Source organism: Arvicanthis niloticus, chromosome 3 (genome assembly GCF_011762505.2).
Source record: "Arvicanthis niloticus isolate mArvNil1 chromosome 3, mArvNil1.pat.X, whole genome shotgun sequence".
NCBI lineage: Eukaryota > Metazoa > Chordata > Mammalia > Rodentia > Muridae > Arvicanthis > Arvicanthis niloticus.
This window is the reverse complement of record NC_047660.1, coordinates 64418244-64435722: the sequence shown is the minus strand read 5'-3', so window position 1 is coordinate 64435722 and position 17479 is coordinate 64418244. Positions and strand designations below refer to the sequence as shown.

General features: G+C 41.3%; 1 protein-coding gene across 1 annotated transcript in view; it reads left to right on the top strand.

Moving 5' to 3' along the window:
• Rnf212b (ring finger protein 212B) overlaps window positions 1-17479 on the top strand; it is a 41769-nt gene that overhangs the window by 21705 nt on the left and 2585 nt on the right. Inside the window, exons 5-14 of the mRNA XM_034498422.2 lie at window positions 1145-1260; window positions 2312-2372; window positions 3430-3458; window positions 5333-5379; window positions 5588-5630; window positions 5993-6053; window positions 6933-6981; window positions 14467-14506; window positions 15104-15198; window positions 16366-16427. Of these exons, the coding sequence (XP_034354313.1) occupies window positions 1145-1260; window positions 2312-2372; window positions 3430-3458; window positions 5333-5379; window positions 5588-5630; window positions 5993-6053; window positions 6933-6981; window positions 14467-14506; window positions 15104-15198; window positions 16366-16427 (603 nt within the window). The remainder of the gene's footprint in view (window positions 1-1144; window positions 1261-2311; window positions 2373-3429; window positions 3459-5332; window positions 5380-5587; window positions 5631-5992; window positions 6054-6932; window positions 6982-14466; window positions 14507-15103; window positions 15199-16365; window positions 16428-17479) is intronic.

Here is a 17479-nt window from a genome sequence, read left to right as displayed (position 1 = left end):
TAAATGCCTTATAGTAACTCATTTCATTCCATGTTGATCCCACAGCTAAAACTAGAATGTTGGGAATACTGTGTCTTATACATAGTTATCTATTTATAGTAACTATTACTTCTAATCACCTCCTCCCACTATTTCAGGTAATTCCTAAGATTCTAAATAATTTTTGTTTCTGCTTCTGCTCTGTTCAAATTTTCTAAAATTTTACTTTTATAAACAAATCAGATGAGGAAAAAAACTCATGAGAAGAGTACACATACCCAGGAAGGGGCCCTCAATAAAGGATTTATAGTCACATCAATGAGAAAGCAGATGAGACATAAATTCTGCTGTGTATTCAAAATAGAGCCTGACACAGCAAAACACTTTGTAAATATTAACTCTGATTCAACAATCCTGTGATAGGTACATTAGTGTGGCAAAAGGTAAAATAACACAAAAGATAAAGTTATATGCCTGTATCCAGAAATAAATCAGAAAAAATTTTTAAAAATCAGAAATATTCTTTTATGCCCTTCCTCCTTGAGACATACCAGCTTCAAATTCACATTGTGGCCAGCCAAGGCTAGCCTCAAACTCCTCATCTTTGTGTCTCAACCTCCTGGGTACTGGGATGATGAATGTGTGTCATCACACCTGGTCACATCTTCACTTTTTAGTGAAACAGCACGAACAACCTTCAAATAGCACAGTCTAAGTATTACAGAAAATACATTGTAATAGCCAAAAATGTGGAAACTAAATTAAATCAGTAGCTAAGTTAGAACCAATTAGGAGCTTGAAAATTCTCTTGTTTGGTTTTGGTTTTTTGCTCAGGATAAATGGGTGTATATGTATGCATGTATGTATGTATGTATGTACATATACATGTAGAATGAATGAGTATATATGAATGTATACATATATAAAATTCTATAGTGCCAGAATAGTCTCACTAAGTTAAGAAAAGCCAATGTCCTAAAATGGAAAGCTTTGGCTCTCCCTAGTGTTGAACTCTATAGTTTTGGGGAGTTACAAGTTATACTAAAGGGTCTAGGAGAAGAACAGTTCCAAACTATGATTTAGTGGACTTCCCTTTATAATCAAAAGTAACATGAAGGAGTTCATAGAAGTGTATGCCAAAGACTTTTTTTTTTTTTCCTAGTAGGTGTGGTGCTTCCAGAAGAAACAAACAGATCTTCTTATCGCCTTTTATAAGGACAGAATTACAAAGTTAGAAGCAGCTGTGAAGGAGGCCCAGGAAACGGCAGCCAGCCAGAACAAGTAAGCACCAAGTTAAATTTCCAGCTAGCACCTTTCCTTCTTTTAGTAAAGCTGTAGACCTTTCCAGATGTAAGCAAAGCTGTAGCTCTTTCCAGATGTGTAAGCACTGAAAGTTGCCCTATGTGTGTTCATATTTGTCTTGGGAAAGTCAAGTATGACATTTTTGGTTGTTCCCCTTGGTCTCTTATTTTTTTCATTCTTCACTCCATGGACCCTCCTCACTTTATAGCATTTCTCCTCTACTTCATTATATCCAAAATCATTTCTTCAGTGAAATCACATATAGATGACTCATACTGATAACACTGAGATATAACATTAAAAATGTTTCTGTGGAAGGAGTGCATTTTGGAAATCTTAAGCTAAAAGAATCTTTGAGACTGGGAGGTGGCTCAGCGGTTAAGAGCACTGACTGCTTTTCCAGAGGACACACGTTCAGTTCCCAGCACCCACTTGGTGGCTCACAACTGCCTGTGACTCCAGGTCCAGGGGATCTGGCTCCCTTACATAGACGTACATGCAGGAAAAACACCAATGTACATAAAATAAAATGCTAATGAAAAAACTAGAATCCTTGTTGGAAACTTAAATTGTTTATTTAATGTTTATTTATGGATGTGTGTTATCCTTTGATCTCTACGTGCATGCCAGGACAGGGGACAACTTGGGAAGTTGGTTTTCTCCTTTCACTATGTGGGTTCAGGAAATTGAACTCAAGTCATCAGATCTGATACAATGCCTTTCTCCACTGAGCTTTCTCAAGGGCCCAGTTGTTGGAAACTTTTGAACATCAATAGTCCAAGATTATGTATGAAGAAGAAATGGAATTCTATGCAAAAACCCGTTGAAGTCATACCAAATAACTGCTTATTTTGTTCATTTGTTTTTTACCATCAAAACCCTGCCATTTTCTCCCTGAATCACCAGATCCTTGATGAAAGTACCTTGTATATTTGCAGACCCTTCTCAGTAAGCATTAACTAAGATGTTGATAATAGTAATAATTTTTATCGTAGTGACCTGGACCTGATTGTTTCCATCTTTTGCCTAGAGAGTTATCAATCTTAAGAAAGGAGAATGGAGAACTGAAGAAAATTCTAGCCATCCTAAAGGTGAATGAAATAGATACTAGTTTTTACATGTTTTGGTTTGGGTTTCTAGAAATCAAATTCAGGGTCTTTCGCATGCTAGATAAATGCTCAGGTACTGAGTTACATCCCCAGGGTTCTTACTGTGTAGTCCAGGCTGGCTCCACACTTGGAATCCTTCTGTCCCAATCTCCTGTGATCCAGGACTACCACCCATGCCCAGTTGAAGAAGACTCTTTTTATTATTATTTTACTTCCTACTTTGTCCATCTTTCTTTTTTTTTTTTTTTTAATATATACAGGCTTTTTCTTTATTTATTTTAAAGGTTTATTTATTTATTTATTTATTTATTATATGTAAGTACACTGTAGCTGTCTTCAGGCACCTCAGAAGAGGGCATCAGATTTCATTACAGATGGTTGTGAGCCACCATGTGGTTGCTGGGATTTGAACTCAGGACCTCCAGAAGAGCAGTCAGTGCTCTTAACCACTGGGCCACCTCACCAGCCCCGCTTGTCCATCTTTCTAGATGGCTATACAGAACAGTGCTTCCCAGAAAACTCATATTTATTTCATAAGCACACTGTAATAAATAAATAAATAAGATTACAGAAGACTTTGGAGGGCCGAAAGCATCAATAGTTAGCACATTTTTGACCATTCTGAAAGTCAGTGAGTTGTGCAGGTATCAGTCAGAGGGTACCTTTAAGAAAGCAGTTTTCTCTTTCCACAATGGGAATGAGGAATCACATGCAGTCAGGTTTAGCAGGCATTTGTACCAACTGATCCTCTTACTGAAATGGCTGGCCTGGGCCTCCGGAGTCCTTTGCCTCCCTTTTTTAGTGCTGAGATTGCATGTGTGTGCTGCATGCCTAGCTCCCCAGTATGCTTTTATAACAAGAAACTACATTTGTACTCTCTCAAAGCTAATCATTTTCTAAGGAAACACAGTTTTTTTGTCCTTCTGTTGGGAGCCTTAGCTAGGGAAGTTTTCAGGTAAATTATCTAGCAAATCAGTCTAAAATCCATTAATCAGAACCTTTAATTATAGCCGTCCTCACTTCCATTTTCCACCTACAGGGGTCGCCAAGCTGCTACTACGGAAGCAGGTCAGTTTCTACCACACTAGCCCTCTACTTGAAATTTTCTGATTTGTTCTTCAAAACATGTTCAGTTTTACGATTGTACTTAAATATACAATATGCTACATGTGTACAGTGTGTAATGAACAATTCATGGTACCTAGAATTTCCCTCTTCTTAATCCTTAACCCCTCCCCCCCCCCCCCCCCCCCCCCCCCCCGCCCCCCAGACAGGGATTCTCTCTATAGCCTTGGCTGTCCTGGAACTCACTCTGTAGACCAGGCTGGCCTCGAACTCAGAAATCCGGCTGCCTCTGCCTCCCAAGTGCTGGGATTAAAGGCGTTCGCCACCACTGCCTTAACCATTTTCTTATGGAAGGAAGCTTTTGGTTAGTTTTTCTTGACCCCTAATTGTGTGGCTCCATGAAGGATAAAATGGTTGACAAACTTATCTTTACTTTCCTGAGTCTTTGACAGAAGTGAAATCTTTTTGTTTTATTTTATTTTATTTTTTGGTACTTTGCCACTGAGCTAGTCACTATGTAGCCCTAGCCAGCCTGGAGCCCACAGAGATCTGACTGCCTCTGCTTTCTGAGTGCTGGGATTAAAGGTACATACCACCATGGCCCCTTACCCCACCCTTCCAGTCCTCTCTTTACTAATCATTTTGAGACAGCTTCACTAAGTTACCTAGGCTGGTTTTGAACTAGTGATCTTGACTCACTGAGTAGCTAGGATTACATGTGCTACCATGCTCAGCTCTGAAATGAAATCTTTTTTTTTTCAAAGGTTTATTATTTATTTATTATATAGCACAGCGTAGCTGTCTTCAGACACCCATAAGAGGGCATCAGATCTCATTGCAGATGGTCGTAAGCCACCATGTGGTTGCTGGGAATTGAACTCATGACCTCCGGAAGAACAGTCAGTGCTCTTAACCGCTGAGCCATCTCACCAGCCCTCTGAAATGAAATCTTGATTGTAATGCTCACACTTGATTTCTGTCTTATAAATTCCTACTAATCCTTCAAGATCCAACATGTATTACTTTCTCCATAATGACTGCATCAAATGGAGTTGGAATTTGTTCATTCAACAAATATTCATTCAGCAATACTGTTTATTTACTAAGTATGGTGTACAACAACAGCAGACATTCTAATTAATGTCTGTGCCTTACCAACTACTAAATATTTTAATGGTGAATGTATTTAAAAGACATAGCACTCCTGAAGTCACAGAGGTTACCATCTAGTATCTCAATTTTTTGTATTTTTATATGTCCATTATAATATATAAACATTGTTGTGCTTGGGTTTATTTGTTTGTTTTTTCCTTTGTGGTCCTGGCATATCAAATATCAGGCCTTGCTAAAGAAGCACTCTACCACTGTGTTCTATCCAGGCCTGAGGCTTACCTTCTCTCTTAGTAGCCTAGGAATCTCTCATAGCTAATTGTTTTCATCTCAAGACATAGGACATAGATACGTTTGTTGAATGGCTGGCTGGCTGGCTGGATGAATGAATGGATGAAGGAATGAATCAGTAGATATAAAGTTGAGAATATTTGGTAAGATGCTATAAGAAGGAAGAAAGAAAAAACTGCAGAATTACTCTATGAGTGAGTAGAGGAAGGTTCCACTGGGGAAATGGAGAGTAAAGGGAGCTCACAGGGAAACTTGACTTCTGTACGCTGTGATGATGCCTTTACTATTGCGGAGCAAGTGCTCTGTGCTTAGAGAAGAAGCTGCTGTTCATTCTCAGTGGTCCCTGCTCTTAACCACTGAGCCATTCCTTCAGCATTCCTCCAGCCTCAAAGCTACTGTTTTTATAAGCAATGACGAATGTGGCCTCTAATTCTGCTCCATGAGATCGAAGCTGCCTTCCTTTTGTTTTCTTGTAGGTTAACCACACCTCGACCAGTGGGCATTACTTCTCCATCACAGTCAGGTGAAAAACAAAAACTAATCCTTTCCAGATACCTGTGTGAGATAAATAAATATCTTTTCCTCATATTGAAGTTGTTTTCTCCTCAGAGACCATAACATGATTTTGCTAATCCTAACATATGACATGTGAAACATAACATAGCCAGGTAAGCCAGATAAAGATCGTGTCCCACTAATGACAACTTTCCCTACACTTCCTGCTTTTTCAGTTGCTCCACGACCCAGTTCCCAGCATAGCAGCCAAGTAGTGAGGTGAGCAGAAAGCCTACTTATTATTGAACATTGTAACTGGTGACAAATTTGGAAGATGAATAAGGTGGCTCAAAGTGGAACTGAAGAGAATTACTGCCAAGTCAAATGTAACACCAGTTTTTTTTGTTTTGTTTTGTTTTTTGTTTGTTTGTTTGTTTTTTCGAGACAGGTTTTCTCTGTGTAGCCCTGGCTGTCCTGGAACTCACTCTGTAGACCAGGCTAGCCTCGAACTCAGAAATCTGCCTGCCTCTGCCTCCCAAATGCTGGGACTAAAGGCTTGCACCACCACTGCCCAGCTGTAACACCAGTTTTTGTGTTTGTTTTAGTTTTGTTTGCATTCTTGTTTTATCTCATTTTGTTAGTCGCTCTTCTTCTGTGGAGTCCATCCCTTACACAGTGGCTGGCATCGGTCATGTGGAACAAGTAAGTAATGGTCATACTATTTTTCTATATTAAAGTTTCCAGTGCTTAGTAAAAGCAAGACTATTGGTTTTGGCACAAATCTTTTCATGCCATATGAAGCCTATTTTGGATACTCAATATTAGAAAATGACACAGACTCAACAGGGGTGACTGTAGTGTAAGTGTTCAAGAACTGAATGCACAGAATCTGCCATGGCATTTTGAAGTAAAAGAGCATAGGTCCCTCTTAAGACCATTTTATATAATGTGGGATGTAGGGGTGATATTTAGAAAAATGGCGCCTGGTCCAGCTTGTTCCCAGCAGCCACCATGTTCCCGCTGCTCCTTGGCTCTGACTGGGGCTCCGGCTAGCTAGATGTGCAGGCCCTGGCATCCAGGAGATGCCAGCATGGGGGATGGCTCTGCCAATCCCCCAGGCTACATCCACAAAGCTCGACTGAACCCCAGACAATATCTGCCATCCTCGAAGTTCCCAGTAGAATTGAGACTCTTAAGGCTTAATGATAATCTAAAGGATTTATATATTTAGAAATGCTCAATCAACAAGATGCCCACACAGTTAGAGTTGTTATCCAATATCTAACCTTTTGATAGAAGAAGTTGCTACCCAGGACAGCTTTTGACCCATCTACCCATCTGTGCGTGGTTCTCCATGGCTGATAGCCTCCTTCTCTCCTTCCCTTTCTCTTCTCCTGGCTCCACCTCCTCTTCTACTGCCTAATCACCAAGCTCTACTTCGAATACAATGTAGCAGAATAAATATCCTGCTACAGTGGGAGAATAATATATGTGTGAATGAATTGTTACCGGGAAACAATGAGGAATCTGGAATGTAGAGAACCAGGGTGGAGTAATTAATGGTCATTGTTTTTTTGCCAGGGAAGCAGAAGCCTGCATGAAAGGAGCACTCCCAGAGACTCTTACACTGGTGAGAGAGGGTAGGGGGAAGGTGTCCGAATTCTGCATTTTCTGTTCAGATGCCAAAAATTTCTAGTGTTCTATGCATAATATAATGCTGTTTTCCTTTTTTCCTGAAAAAATGATGGAGAGATGGCTAAGAGCATTGGTTCTTCCAGAGGACCTGGGTTCAATTCCTAGCACCCACATGGCAGCTCACAACTATCTGTAACTCCTGTTCTAGGGGAACCAACATCCTCACACAAACATATATGCAAGCAAAAATACCAGGGCCCATTGAAATAAATCATTTTTTAAAAGATGGAAGGCGAGAACAAACTAAAGTTGTTTTCTGGTCTTCACATGTGTACCATGGCACAACAGTCAGAGTCAGTCTCTCTTCCCCTCTCCCTCTCCCTCTTCCCCTCCCCCTCTCCCTCTCCCCTCCCCCTCCCCCCCTCTCTCCCCCTCCCACTCCCCTCTCCCCCTCTCTTTCCCCCTCCCCTTCCCCCTCTCTCCCTCCTCCCCCCTCCCCCTCTCTCTCCCCCTCCCATTCCCCTCCCCCTCTCTTTCCCCCTCCCCCTCCCCTTCTCCCTCTCCCCTCCCCCTCCTCCCCCTCTCTCCCTCTCTCCCCTCCCCCACTCCCTCCCCCTCTCTCCCTCTCTCCTCTCCCCCCTTTCACCCCTCTCCTCCCTCTTCCCCCTCTCCCCCTCTCTCCCCCTCCCCCTCCCCTCCCCTTCTCCTTCTCCCTCTCCTCAGGCTCTCTGTCTCTCTACCTCTACTTAAAAAAAAAAAAAAAAAAAAACTCTGATCAGATTAACTTAAGTGATTTGAATTTTCAAAATTGCCACAAGATGGCAGTAGAAATTAAGTCTAAAAGGAAAGTTAACAAACTGAATTTCTTTTGTAATGATGGCAATTTATGCTGGGCAGTGGTAGCCCACGCCTTTAATCCCAGTGCTTGGGAGGCAGAGGCAGGAGGATTTCTGAGTTCCAGGACAGCCTGGTCTACAGAGTGAGTTCCAGGACAGCCAGGGCTTTGTCTCAAAAAAAAAAAAAAAAAAGGCAATTTATTTCTACTTTCCTGCACAATGACAACACATGTGACGGTCAGGAGAAACTGTGTGGAGTCAGTTCTCTTTGTCCAAGTTTTTGTGAGTTCCAGGGAGCAAACTCAGGTCGTTAGCTTTGAGGAAATTCTTTATCTGCTCAGCCATCTCACCAGCACATAAAATATCAGTTTGTAACCTGAAAGGTGTTTGTTTTGTCACTCTACTTTAAAGGTAAAACATGGGCTTTGCTTGTAGTAATAGTGTTTTTTAAAGTCTTGTTTTGTCTGTTACTAATACAGCCACTCGGGTTTTCTTGTTGGCTTTCTTCATGGAAGGTCCTGTGTATGATGGACTAGGAGTTGAATCTGGGGACTCAAGCATATTCCCATTGAGATACTACACAATCTTTTTCTTCTTTCCTTCCTCCTTTCTTTATTTCCTTGTTTGCTTTCTGCTTTCCTTCATTTTTTCTTCTTTTCAATCAGTACTGGAGATCAAATACATACTAGGCAAATATCTACCACTGCACTCTGTTCCCAGCCTGTTTGGATTTTATGTAAATTGTTCTTTTAACTTAGTATGTATACACATGAATGCATACCAAACTATGACATCCATGTGGACCTAAGAGGACAGCTTTGTGGAGTTGGTTCTCTTCTTCCACATTAGGTGGTTTCTAGGGGTTGAATTCAGGTCTCCAGGCTTAAGCAGCATTGGTCCTGATTTTCTGCCTTTTAATTGGAAACTTTAATACATTTATAATTGCTGATAAGAAAGAACTGCCATTTTGCTATTTCTTTTATAAATGTCATCCTTTTGTCGTTAATTCCTTTATTACTGCCTTTCTTTGTGTCGAATTGTTTTCTAGTGCAGCATTTTAGATCTCTTATTATTTCCTTTACACTATTCAAAACTGTTTTCAGATTATAATTAACATAATTTATAAAAACCTGGTTTAAGTTAGTACCACATTTAACATCAATACTTACCAAAACTTCATAGTTCTGTTAAGTTATATACTCAGTAACACAAATTTTAAATTACTACCAAATACAATTGTCTTTTAAATCTGATGTGGGGAAGCTACCAAGAAAAATGCACGTAAGCTGTCTTTTGTTGTATTTACCTATATAATTATCTTTTCCAAATTTGAGTTACTAATTAGTGTCCTTTCATTTCAGCCTGAAAGACTCCATTTAGTATTTCTTATAAGGCAAGTTTGAGAGTGATAAGTTCACTGTCTAAATTTTTGTTTATATAGGAATATTTTAACTCCTCCTTCAGTTTTTGAAAGATAGTATTATTGGATATAAGTTTCTGGTTGATAATCTTTGGGAACTTTGAATGTTCTCTTGTGTCTGGTATGTCTGATGTCAGCAAGTGTTAATCTTGCTGAGTATTATTTGATGAGTGGCTTCTCTCCTGCTACTTTTAAGACTCTTTGCCAGATATAGGGCATGTGGCCCAGCTGGTGGAGTGCGTAGGTTACATGAAGCCCTGACTTGATCCCCAGCATGTCTTAAACTGCACATGGTGGCACAAATCTATAATCACAGCACTGGAGAGACTGAGGCTGGAGGATCAGGAAGTCAGGGTCATCTTTGGTTATGTCTTGGGCTACTTGAGACCTTGCCTCAAAAAAGCAAGCTCAATTAATCATTGACTGCTACGACAAGAAGCAAAATATAGGCAGCTCTCAGAGAATACTCTTTTCTTTTCTTAAGTTAAATGGTATTACACACCCTGCTAGCTTTGTTTTGTTTTTTATTTGTTTTCTATTTGTTTTTTTTGGGGGGAGGGGGTTGTTGAAATTTCAAGACAAGGTTTCTGTATAATAGCCCTGGCCATTCTGGAACTAGCTTTGTAGTCCAGGCTAGCCTCAAACTCACAGAGATCCACCTGTCTCTGCCTTCCTAGTGCTAGGATTAAAGGTGGGCTCCATCATGACTAGCCAGTTTTGTTTTTTAAAATGGGATCTCACTGTTCAGAGCAGGCTGGCCTTGAACTCAAAATTCTTCTACCTCATCCTCCCAAGTGCTGGAAAGGATTCTGGATACTTGCCACCACACCTAGCTGCTTTTTAAATTTTTCCCAATACCATTTAACCTCTCTATCTGCCCTCCATCCTTCAGCTTCACTCACTCCACACCACAGGATTCACTGGAGATTTCCTGTCTTCTCCCACAAGACCTTGAGCCATTTTCCAGCATCGATCATTTTAATCCTTTCTTAAAAAGAATTTCTCACTTTTTTCTTTCTTATTCTAAATTTAAATTTTCTTTTGACTTTTCTGGCTTCTACATTAGAGTCTCCTTTGTTGGTTCCTTCTCTACCAAGTGTAAAACAGCATTTCTCAAATGTTTGGGTCTTCCATACAAAGAACCTCACTCCTAGGGATATTTTTTAAATGGATTTTTGTCTTTTATTTAGTCCAGAGGTTTGGTGTCTTCCTCAATTACTATCCACCTCATTTTAAAGCATGCTTTATTAGCTGGGTATGCTAGCACACACCTTTAATTCCAACACTTGGGAGGCAGGAGAAGGCAGGTCCCTGAGTTGGAGGCAAGCATGATCTACATAGAGCTACAGGACAACCAAAGATAAATAGATTCTGTCTCAACTCCTGCCCCCAAGGAAAATGTTTTAATTACATTTACTCATTTATTTAGTGTGTATATGTATGTGGGTAAAAATGAGCCCCAGTGTCTGTCCAGAAGTCAAAGGACAACTTTTGAGAACCGGTTCTCTCCTTTCACCATGTGGGTTCTGGGGATCTGACACTAATCATCAGAGTTGGTACCAAGTGCCTTACCCACTGAGCCATCTCATCAGCCCAGTCACCTTGTCACCTTAATTCTTCCTTCCTTTCTCTCTTCTCTTCTTTCCTCTCCCCTCCCCTCATCTCCCTTCCCTCCCCCCTTCTTCTTCCTCCTCCTTTTTCTTTTGAGACAGGGTTTCACTATGCATCCTGGAACATACTCTGTAGACCAGGCTGGCCAAAAACTCCAAAGATACACCTGCCTCTGCATCCCCAGTACTGTGATCAAACTATTCACTACCATGGCCAGATTTTTTAAATTTATTTGATAATTTCCTACTTATATACATACTTATGTATCTTGATCATACCTACCCTCAATCACCCGACTCCTCCTTCCTACTTTCATGTTCTTCTTTTAAATATATATAATTCACTGAGTCCAATTAGCCCTGCCTATATGAACATAGGCAACCTACTAGCCACATCCCCAAAGAGAAATAACACCCCTCAATTGCCAAGAACTTTTGTTTGTTTGTTTTGAGACAGGGTTTCTTTGTGTAGCCCTGGCTGTCCTGGAACTCACTCTGTAGACCAGGCTGGCCTTGAACTCAGAAATCCACCTGCCTCTGCCTCCCAAGTGCTGGGATTAAAGGCATGCGCCATCACTGCCCGGCTGCCAAGAACTTCTTAGCTGGGGTGAAGTTTCATAGTCCTCTCCTGTTCATAGTAGAGCTGTTTACTGGTTTCATCCTGTGCAGGTAACCATAGCTGTTGGGAGTTGATGAATGCAGGAACTCACACCATGTCCTCCCCACCCTCAGGGTCTTAAGATTTTTCATCCCATTTTTCTTAGTGTCTCCTGAACCTTGTGCACCTCCATTTTAATTTGTTAGACAAGGTCTCTCTCACTTGAGCTTGCCATTTCTGCTAGACTGTCTGGGTACAGAATCCTAGGGATCCAATTATCTCTAGTCCCCTCCAGTGATGGGGTTACAAGCTCACACTGCAATGCCATGCCTGACTTTTACATGGGTTCTAGGGTACCAAACCCAGGTCCTCATGTTTACATAGCACTGTACTATCTGAGACATCCCTCCTCCCCTACTCCACACTACTAGTTCTTTCTTGTGTAATTTTCTTTCTTGATTTGATAAAGCACTGTTCTCATCCTTTCTTTTAGCGTGTTAATATAAGGGAGGGCTGGGGCAGGCAGGAAGGCTAGTGCTAGAGCACACATGTGGCAACCACTTTTGGGAGTCAGTTCTTCTTTCTTTCTCTCTCATGGGTTCTGTGGATCAGACCCAGGCATTCAGGCCCTCAGGTTTGTGAAGCAAAGTAAATATTTAAGGGATGAACATCTCACCAATCCACTTCGGTGCTTTAGACATAATTTACTTTCCTTCTTTAAATGTATTTTTAAAGGGGTGATTAGTGTTGCGGGAAATAATAAAAACGAAGTAGGCTTCCCCGTGCTACTGCCCTGTGTGGTCCTGCCACCTCTGTCTCTAGCTCCCACAGTGACCTGGCCACAGTATTCCCAGCTCTGGTTTGCTTGTCTCTGGAGCCACTAGTTCCTTCACAGCCATAACTGCCCTGAGATCGGTGGTCCCACCTTCCAGTAACCCAGTAAAACAAAACTCTAGAAGTTATAGTTAACCAGTCAGCTTTGTACAACAATAAATTCTCAATTCACAAGATGCTTACACAGTAATTTCAGAGCCAAATGATAATACAAGCTGCCCACCTAGACTAGATAAGTTATCCTAATTATTCTATTCCCTATATTAAAAACATATCTACCTGTGGCTATTTAAAACCACGCTGGTTCTGAATCATCCTGTTCATCCACCTTCCATCTTGCTCTCCCCCTTCTCTCCTGAGACACTCTGTCTCTGCAAATCTTAGCTCTGCCTCCTTTTTCCCTGTCCAATCACAGGCCTCCTGCTGCACTAATATTTTAATGTAATTGGACAGGGAAAATCTTGCCTTAGATTATATCTTTAGAAATTTCAGTGCTGAATTATTTTTTCTTTATACATTCCATAGTCTTTTCTTTATGTCACATAATTTGCATATTTTTGGCACTCAGTCATCTAATTGACAAATGTTCTTTGAGACCTTCCATTTGTATCCTCAGAGTTAGCTCAAGGTGAGAGCTTAGGCCTTTTCAACTGTCTCCTGCATTTGTGCACAGAGCTGGGCTTAGATCCTGGACATGTTAGGACATCTCAGAGTTTGTACACATCTTACTCCCCAGTTTTCCTCTATGTCTTTCAGTCTGTTATTTGCCCCAGCTGACATCTTCTCAAGCAACCAAAGCAAGTACCTATAATTGTTTTCAACAGTACTCCTGGGGAAGAGGCTGGTGTGTGGTGAACTCTGACATAGAAAACCTGATGACCTTTAGTCCTAAGTCATCAAACAGTCCTGTGCGAGATCTTCCAGGGAACCAAACAGTTCAAATAATGGCAGTTGTCTAAAAATGCAGCTTTGAGGGCCTGGGAGATGGCTCAGTTTGTCAAGTTGGGCAGGCCCAAACATGTGCTTGGGTTTGACTCTCCAACACACATGTAAAGTCCAGGTATAGTGGCATGTGTCAGCATTGGGGTGGTAGAGACATGATAATTTCATGGAGTGCTGATTGGCTGTCTAGATGAACAGAACTAATGAGCTCCCAATTCTGTAGAAGAGCCTGTCTCAAAAAATAAGGTACTGGCGGCTGGAGAGGTGGCTTGGCAGTTAAGGACTCATAGTGCCCTTGTTCCCAGCATCCACAGTAGTGGCTCACAACTGCCTATAACTCCAGTTCTGGGGATCCCATGACTTGGGCACATGTCCTCATATGCACATGTATACATAATTTTAAATAATTTTTTAAAAATATAAGGTGCTGGTTAGGAGTAATGGCACATACCTTTAATCCAAGCACTTGGTGGGCAGAGTAGGTGGATCCCTGTGAACTCTGGATCAGCCAGAGTCATATAGTGAGCCCTTGCTTTTAAAAGTGTACAGAGCAATAGAAGATACCTGAATCAACTTCTGGCCTCCACATATATGTGTATACACATGCACACCTATACAGCACATACACAGAGATGGCAGCTTTGAAGAACTCCAACCCCAGTCCTTCCCTCTAGTGACTATCAAACCTGTTTTATACATTATGGCCAGTTAGTTTTCAAAGCTACCATGAAGCTGGAGGAGACATGAGTACAGTTGAAAGGTTATAGTGTTTGCTATAGGTGTATGAGTTCTACTTACATTCATTGTTGGGGTTGTTTCTGTTTTTCTTAATGTACTTTCTCCAGACTGTCACCAGATCTTTATAATTTCAGTAGTCCTGAAAGGATACTCTGACTGCTTTTGCAAGCTTTCTCCTTGCCTTGGATACTGGGGATCATTTTTGGGCTCTTATTCACTCTCTCTTCACTGATGTCTCTCCTTCAGCTATGCTTTTCAGTACTATCTTAGAAAGCTGAAGCATAGCCACATTAATATACACCAGAGATGGGCCTTGTCCTCCAAACTCAAGAAAGTGAAGAGAGCACCTTTATGGGGCACTGCCATGTGACTTACAAGCCGTTTCACATACCATTAGCCTTAATCCTAAAATATATGTGAAAAATCTTTGGCCCCATTTATGTTGCCCTGGCCCCTGAATCCTTTCTGAATTATCTCACTGGTTCATATGTATGCTTTCCAGAAACCCCTTCACCAGCTTCAACTCATAGCCTCTCTTATAGGTAAGTAACATTGCACTTCATTTTCTGTTTTGTTTTGAAGGCAGTCTCAAGTAGCACAGGCTGGCCTCAAATTTACTATGTAGCTGAGGCTGCCTTTGAACTCCTGATCCTCCTGCCTCTGCCTCCCAAGTTCTGGGATCACAGGTAAGCACAACCATGCCTAGTTGTCTTGTTTCCTTTTCTAGGGATGTGTTCACAATGTTTCTGCCAGAATTCCTAGGGTTCCTTGCCCAATGGCCCATACTACTGGCATTCATAATCTGTAGTTTATAGAGTAGAGTAGTACTATGTATAATATGCAATCAGATTATTTTCTTCTCAGTTGTAGGCAGGATTTTCTCTCTACTCTGGCCTAAAGGCTTACTTTTTACATGCACTTTTACCTTTATCTTCCCTCTCCTCTATTGAGTTTTCCTTGGTTGTTGTTGGTTGGTTGATTAGTTGTTGAGACAAGTGTTGGTCTGTAATTCTACCTTGGAACTCAGCCTGGACTTGAACTTGATTCAGTCCTCCTGTCTCTGCTGACCACCACCCTCGGGATTACAGTTGGGCTGGTGCAATTCTAGCTTTGCTGATGCTTTTATTCCCATTCCTTAGACCCTCATCTGCCTCCTCTGGACAGGGGGTTTCCTTTAGACCACTATTCAGAGGGGTTTCAGGCCACACGAGAGTCCTCACTCCCAACAATTCTGGTAAGTTAATGTTCTTAAGTTTTCTCTGCAATGGGGGGAATGGTCTGAATTTTGCCTGACTAGTACAAACCTGTTACCAGTTGAATCCTATTATGTACAGATTGGTCTGTAGGATTAGGTTGGCTCCCCATCCCCATCTCTGCAAGCTAGACATCAAACCCAGGACCAGGGCCTTATTAAAAGTGTTTACTAACCACAAATTAAGTTTCCTGAGCCAGGTCCTGTTGTGCAGGTCAGATACCTTCAACCATCTATGAGGACCAGGTAGGTATACCTCAAACTTGTGATCATCCTGTATCTACTTCCCAAGTGTTTTGACTACAGGCATATACTACTAGGTCTGGCTTTTTTCTACATCTCATGTTGGGATTTGTTAAGAGGGCAGCAGTTAAGAGGCTTTCTGCCAAGCCTGATGACATAGTTTGATCCCTAGGACTCACAGGTGTGAAAATTGTATAATGGAAGGAAAAGCATCTTTTGAAAGTTGTCCTTGGATATCACATATGTATATAGCATGTGAGCATGCACACATACACACACACACACACACAATAAAAAAAATAAGCTGTGGATATTTAGATCCCACGCTGACCATGCTGAGTGTTTAGTTCCAAAGGTTGTAAAACCAGTATATTTTTAAAGTACCTCTGTCACCAGCCCTGTTGTCACCTTCAATGCTCACTCAAATGTTTATCCTGCCTCTTTCAACTTATAATTAAACTTAAGCCTTAGACTGTTCTGTCCCCATACCATCCTATGTAGCCACACTGGCATCATAAAAAAGAACAAACACTGTTACCCATTTCTCAAAGTGCTTAACTTTTTTGAGACAAGGTTTCAAGTATTCCAGCCTGGCCTGGAATTCCCATTGTAACTGAGGCTAGTCTTCCAAGTTTGGGTTTGTAGGTATGTACCTTTTTTTTTAAAAAGGGTCTTTCCATTTAGCTAAGGCTGGCTTTGAACTGTCAATGGCCAGGTTGGTCTCAAACCTATAATTCTTCTGCCTCTGCCTTATAGGTGTTGGAATTACAGGCAAATACCACTTTGCCAAGCTGTCTTTCCCTTTCCAAGTAGTATTCTTTGTTTTAGAGCTTCCTAGATACTAAAATCCACAGTAACATGGCTGAGAAACTAAGTAAGTTCTTACAATTCTGTCCTACTCTTCAGGTCAGAGGCAAAGCAGAGCCACACCAGAGAATCTTCCTGGTTTCCAACTTCCAGTCCTACAGGTGAGGTCTGACTAGTAACTTATCAGTGTATAGAACTCTGGAGGTTGGGCCTTCATGCTAAAGGCTGAGACTCAGGTGGTAGAAGATAACCAATGGAGAGTGACATAAGCTGTCACTGTGATAACCAATGGAGAGTGACACAAGCTGTCACTGTGATAACCAATGGAGAGTGACGTAAGCTGTCACTGTGATAAGCAGCTCAGTTCTTCAGGATGGTTTCAGTTTCAATGATTCTTACTGTAAGATTAGTTTGCTGCGGGTTTTGTTTGTTTGTTTTTTGTTTTTGTTTGGTTGGTTGGTTGGTTGGTTTTGGTTTGGGGGCATGATGTAATTTTGTTTGTTTAGTTTTTTAAGACAGGGTTTCTCTGTCTGGAACTCACTCTGTAGACCTGGCTGGTCTTGAACTCAGACATTTGCCTGCCTCCTGAGTGCTGGGATCAAAGGCATCAGTCAACACTACCCAAGTGGTTTGGTGTTTTGTTTTGTTTCTTAGTTCATAACAAGGTTTTTGTTTTGTCTTGGGCATTGGGTACCTTGTGCATTGTAGGCTAGTACTCTCCCAGCTACCTGTCCTTAGACTCCTTTCATTTTAAGTCAGATCTTAGTGAGTTGCCCAGGCTGGCCATGGACTTAGCATTTTCTTGATTCAGTCTCCCACACAGCAGTGAGCAGAGGCCAGCTCTGGCAATGAAGACTCCTTAATGGAATGTATCTTTTGCACAAACTATGAAAAGTATTTGTCTCCAGGAGTGAATTTATGAGACTAATCCTAATTCAAAAAGCAAAAAGAACGGGTATAATAGAGGTCTGTAAGTGAGAAATCCACTTGTGCCTTTTAACTCCACTTTTGTGTCTGCAGTTTTTTGAGGTTATTTTCACTGAAAGTCTCTCATGAACTAAGGAATAGCTCCTGGATAGTAAGACTGGGATATGTTTATTTCCATAATCTAAGATGCCCTTTATCAGCAAGAAATCAAATTTAAGTAGGGCCTGGTGGCAAAAGCCTGTAATTCATGGTTTTGAACTGTCAATGGCCAGGTTCAGAGACTTCA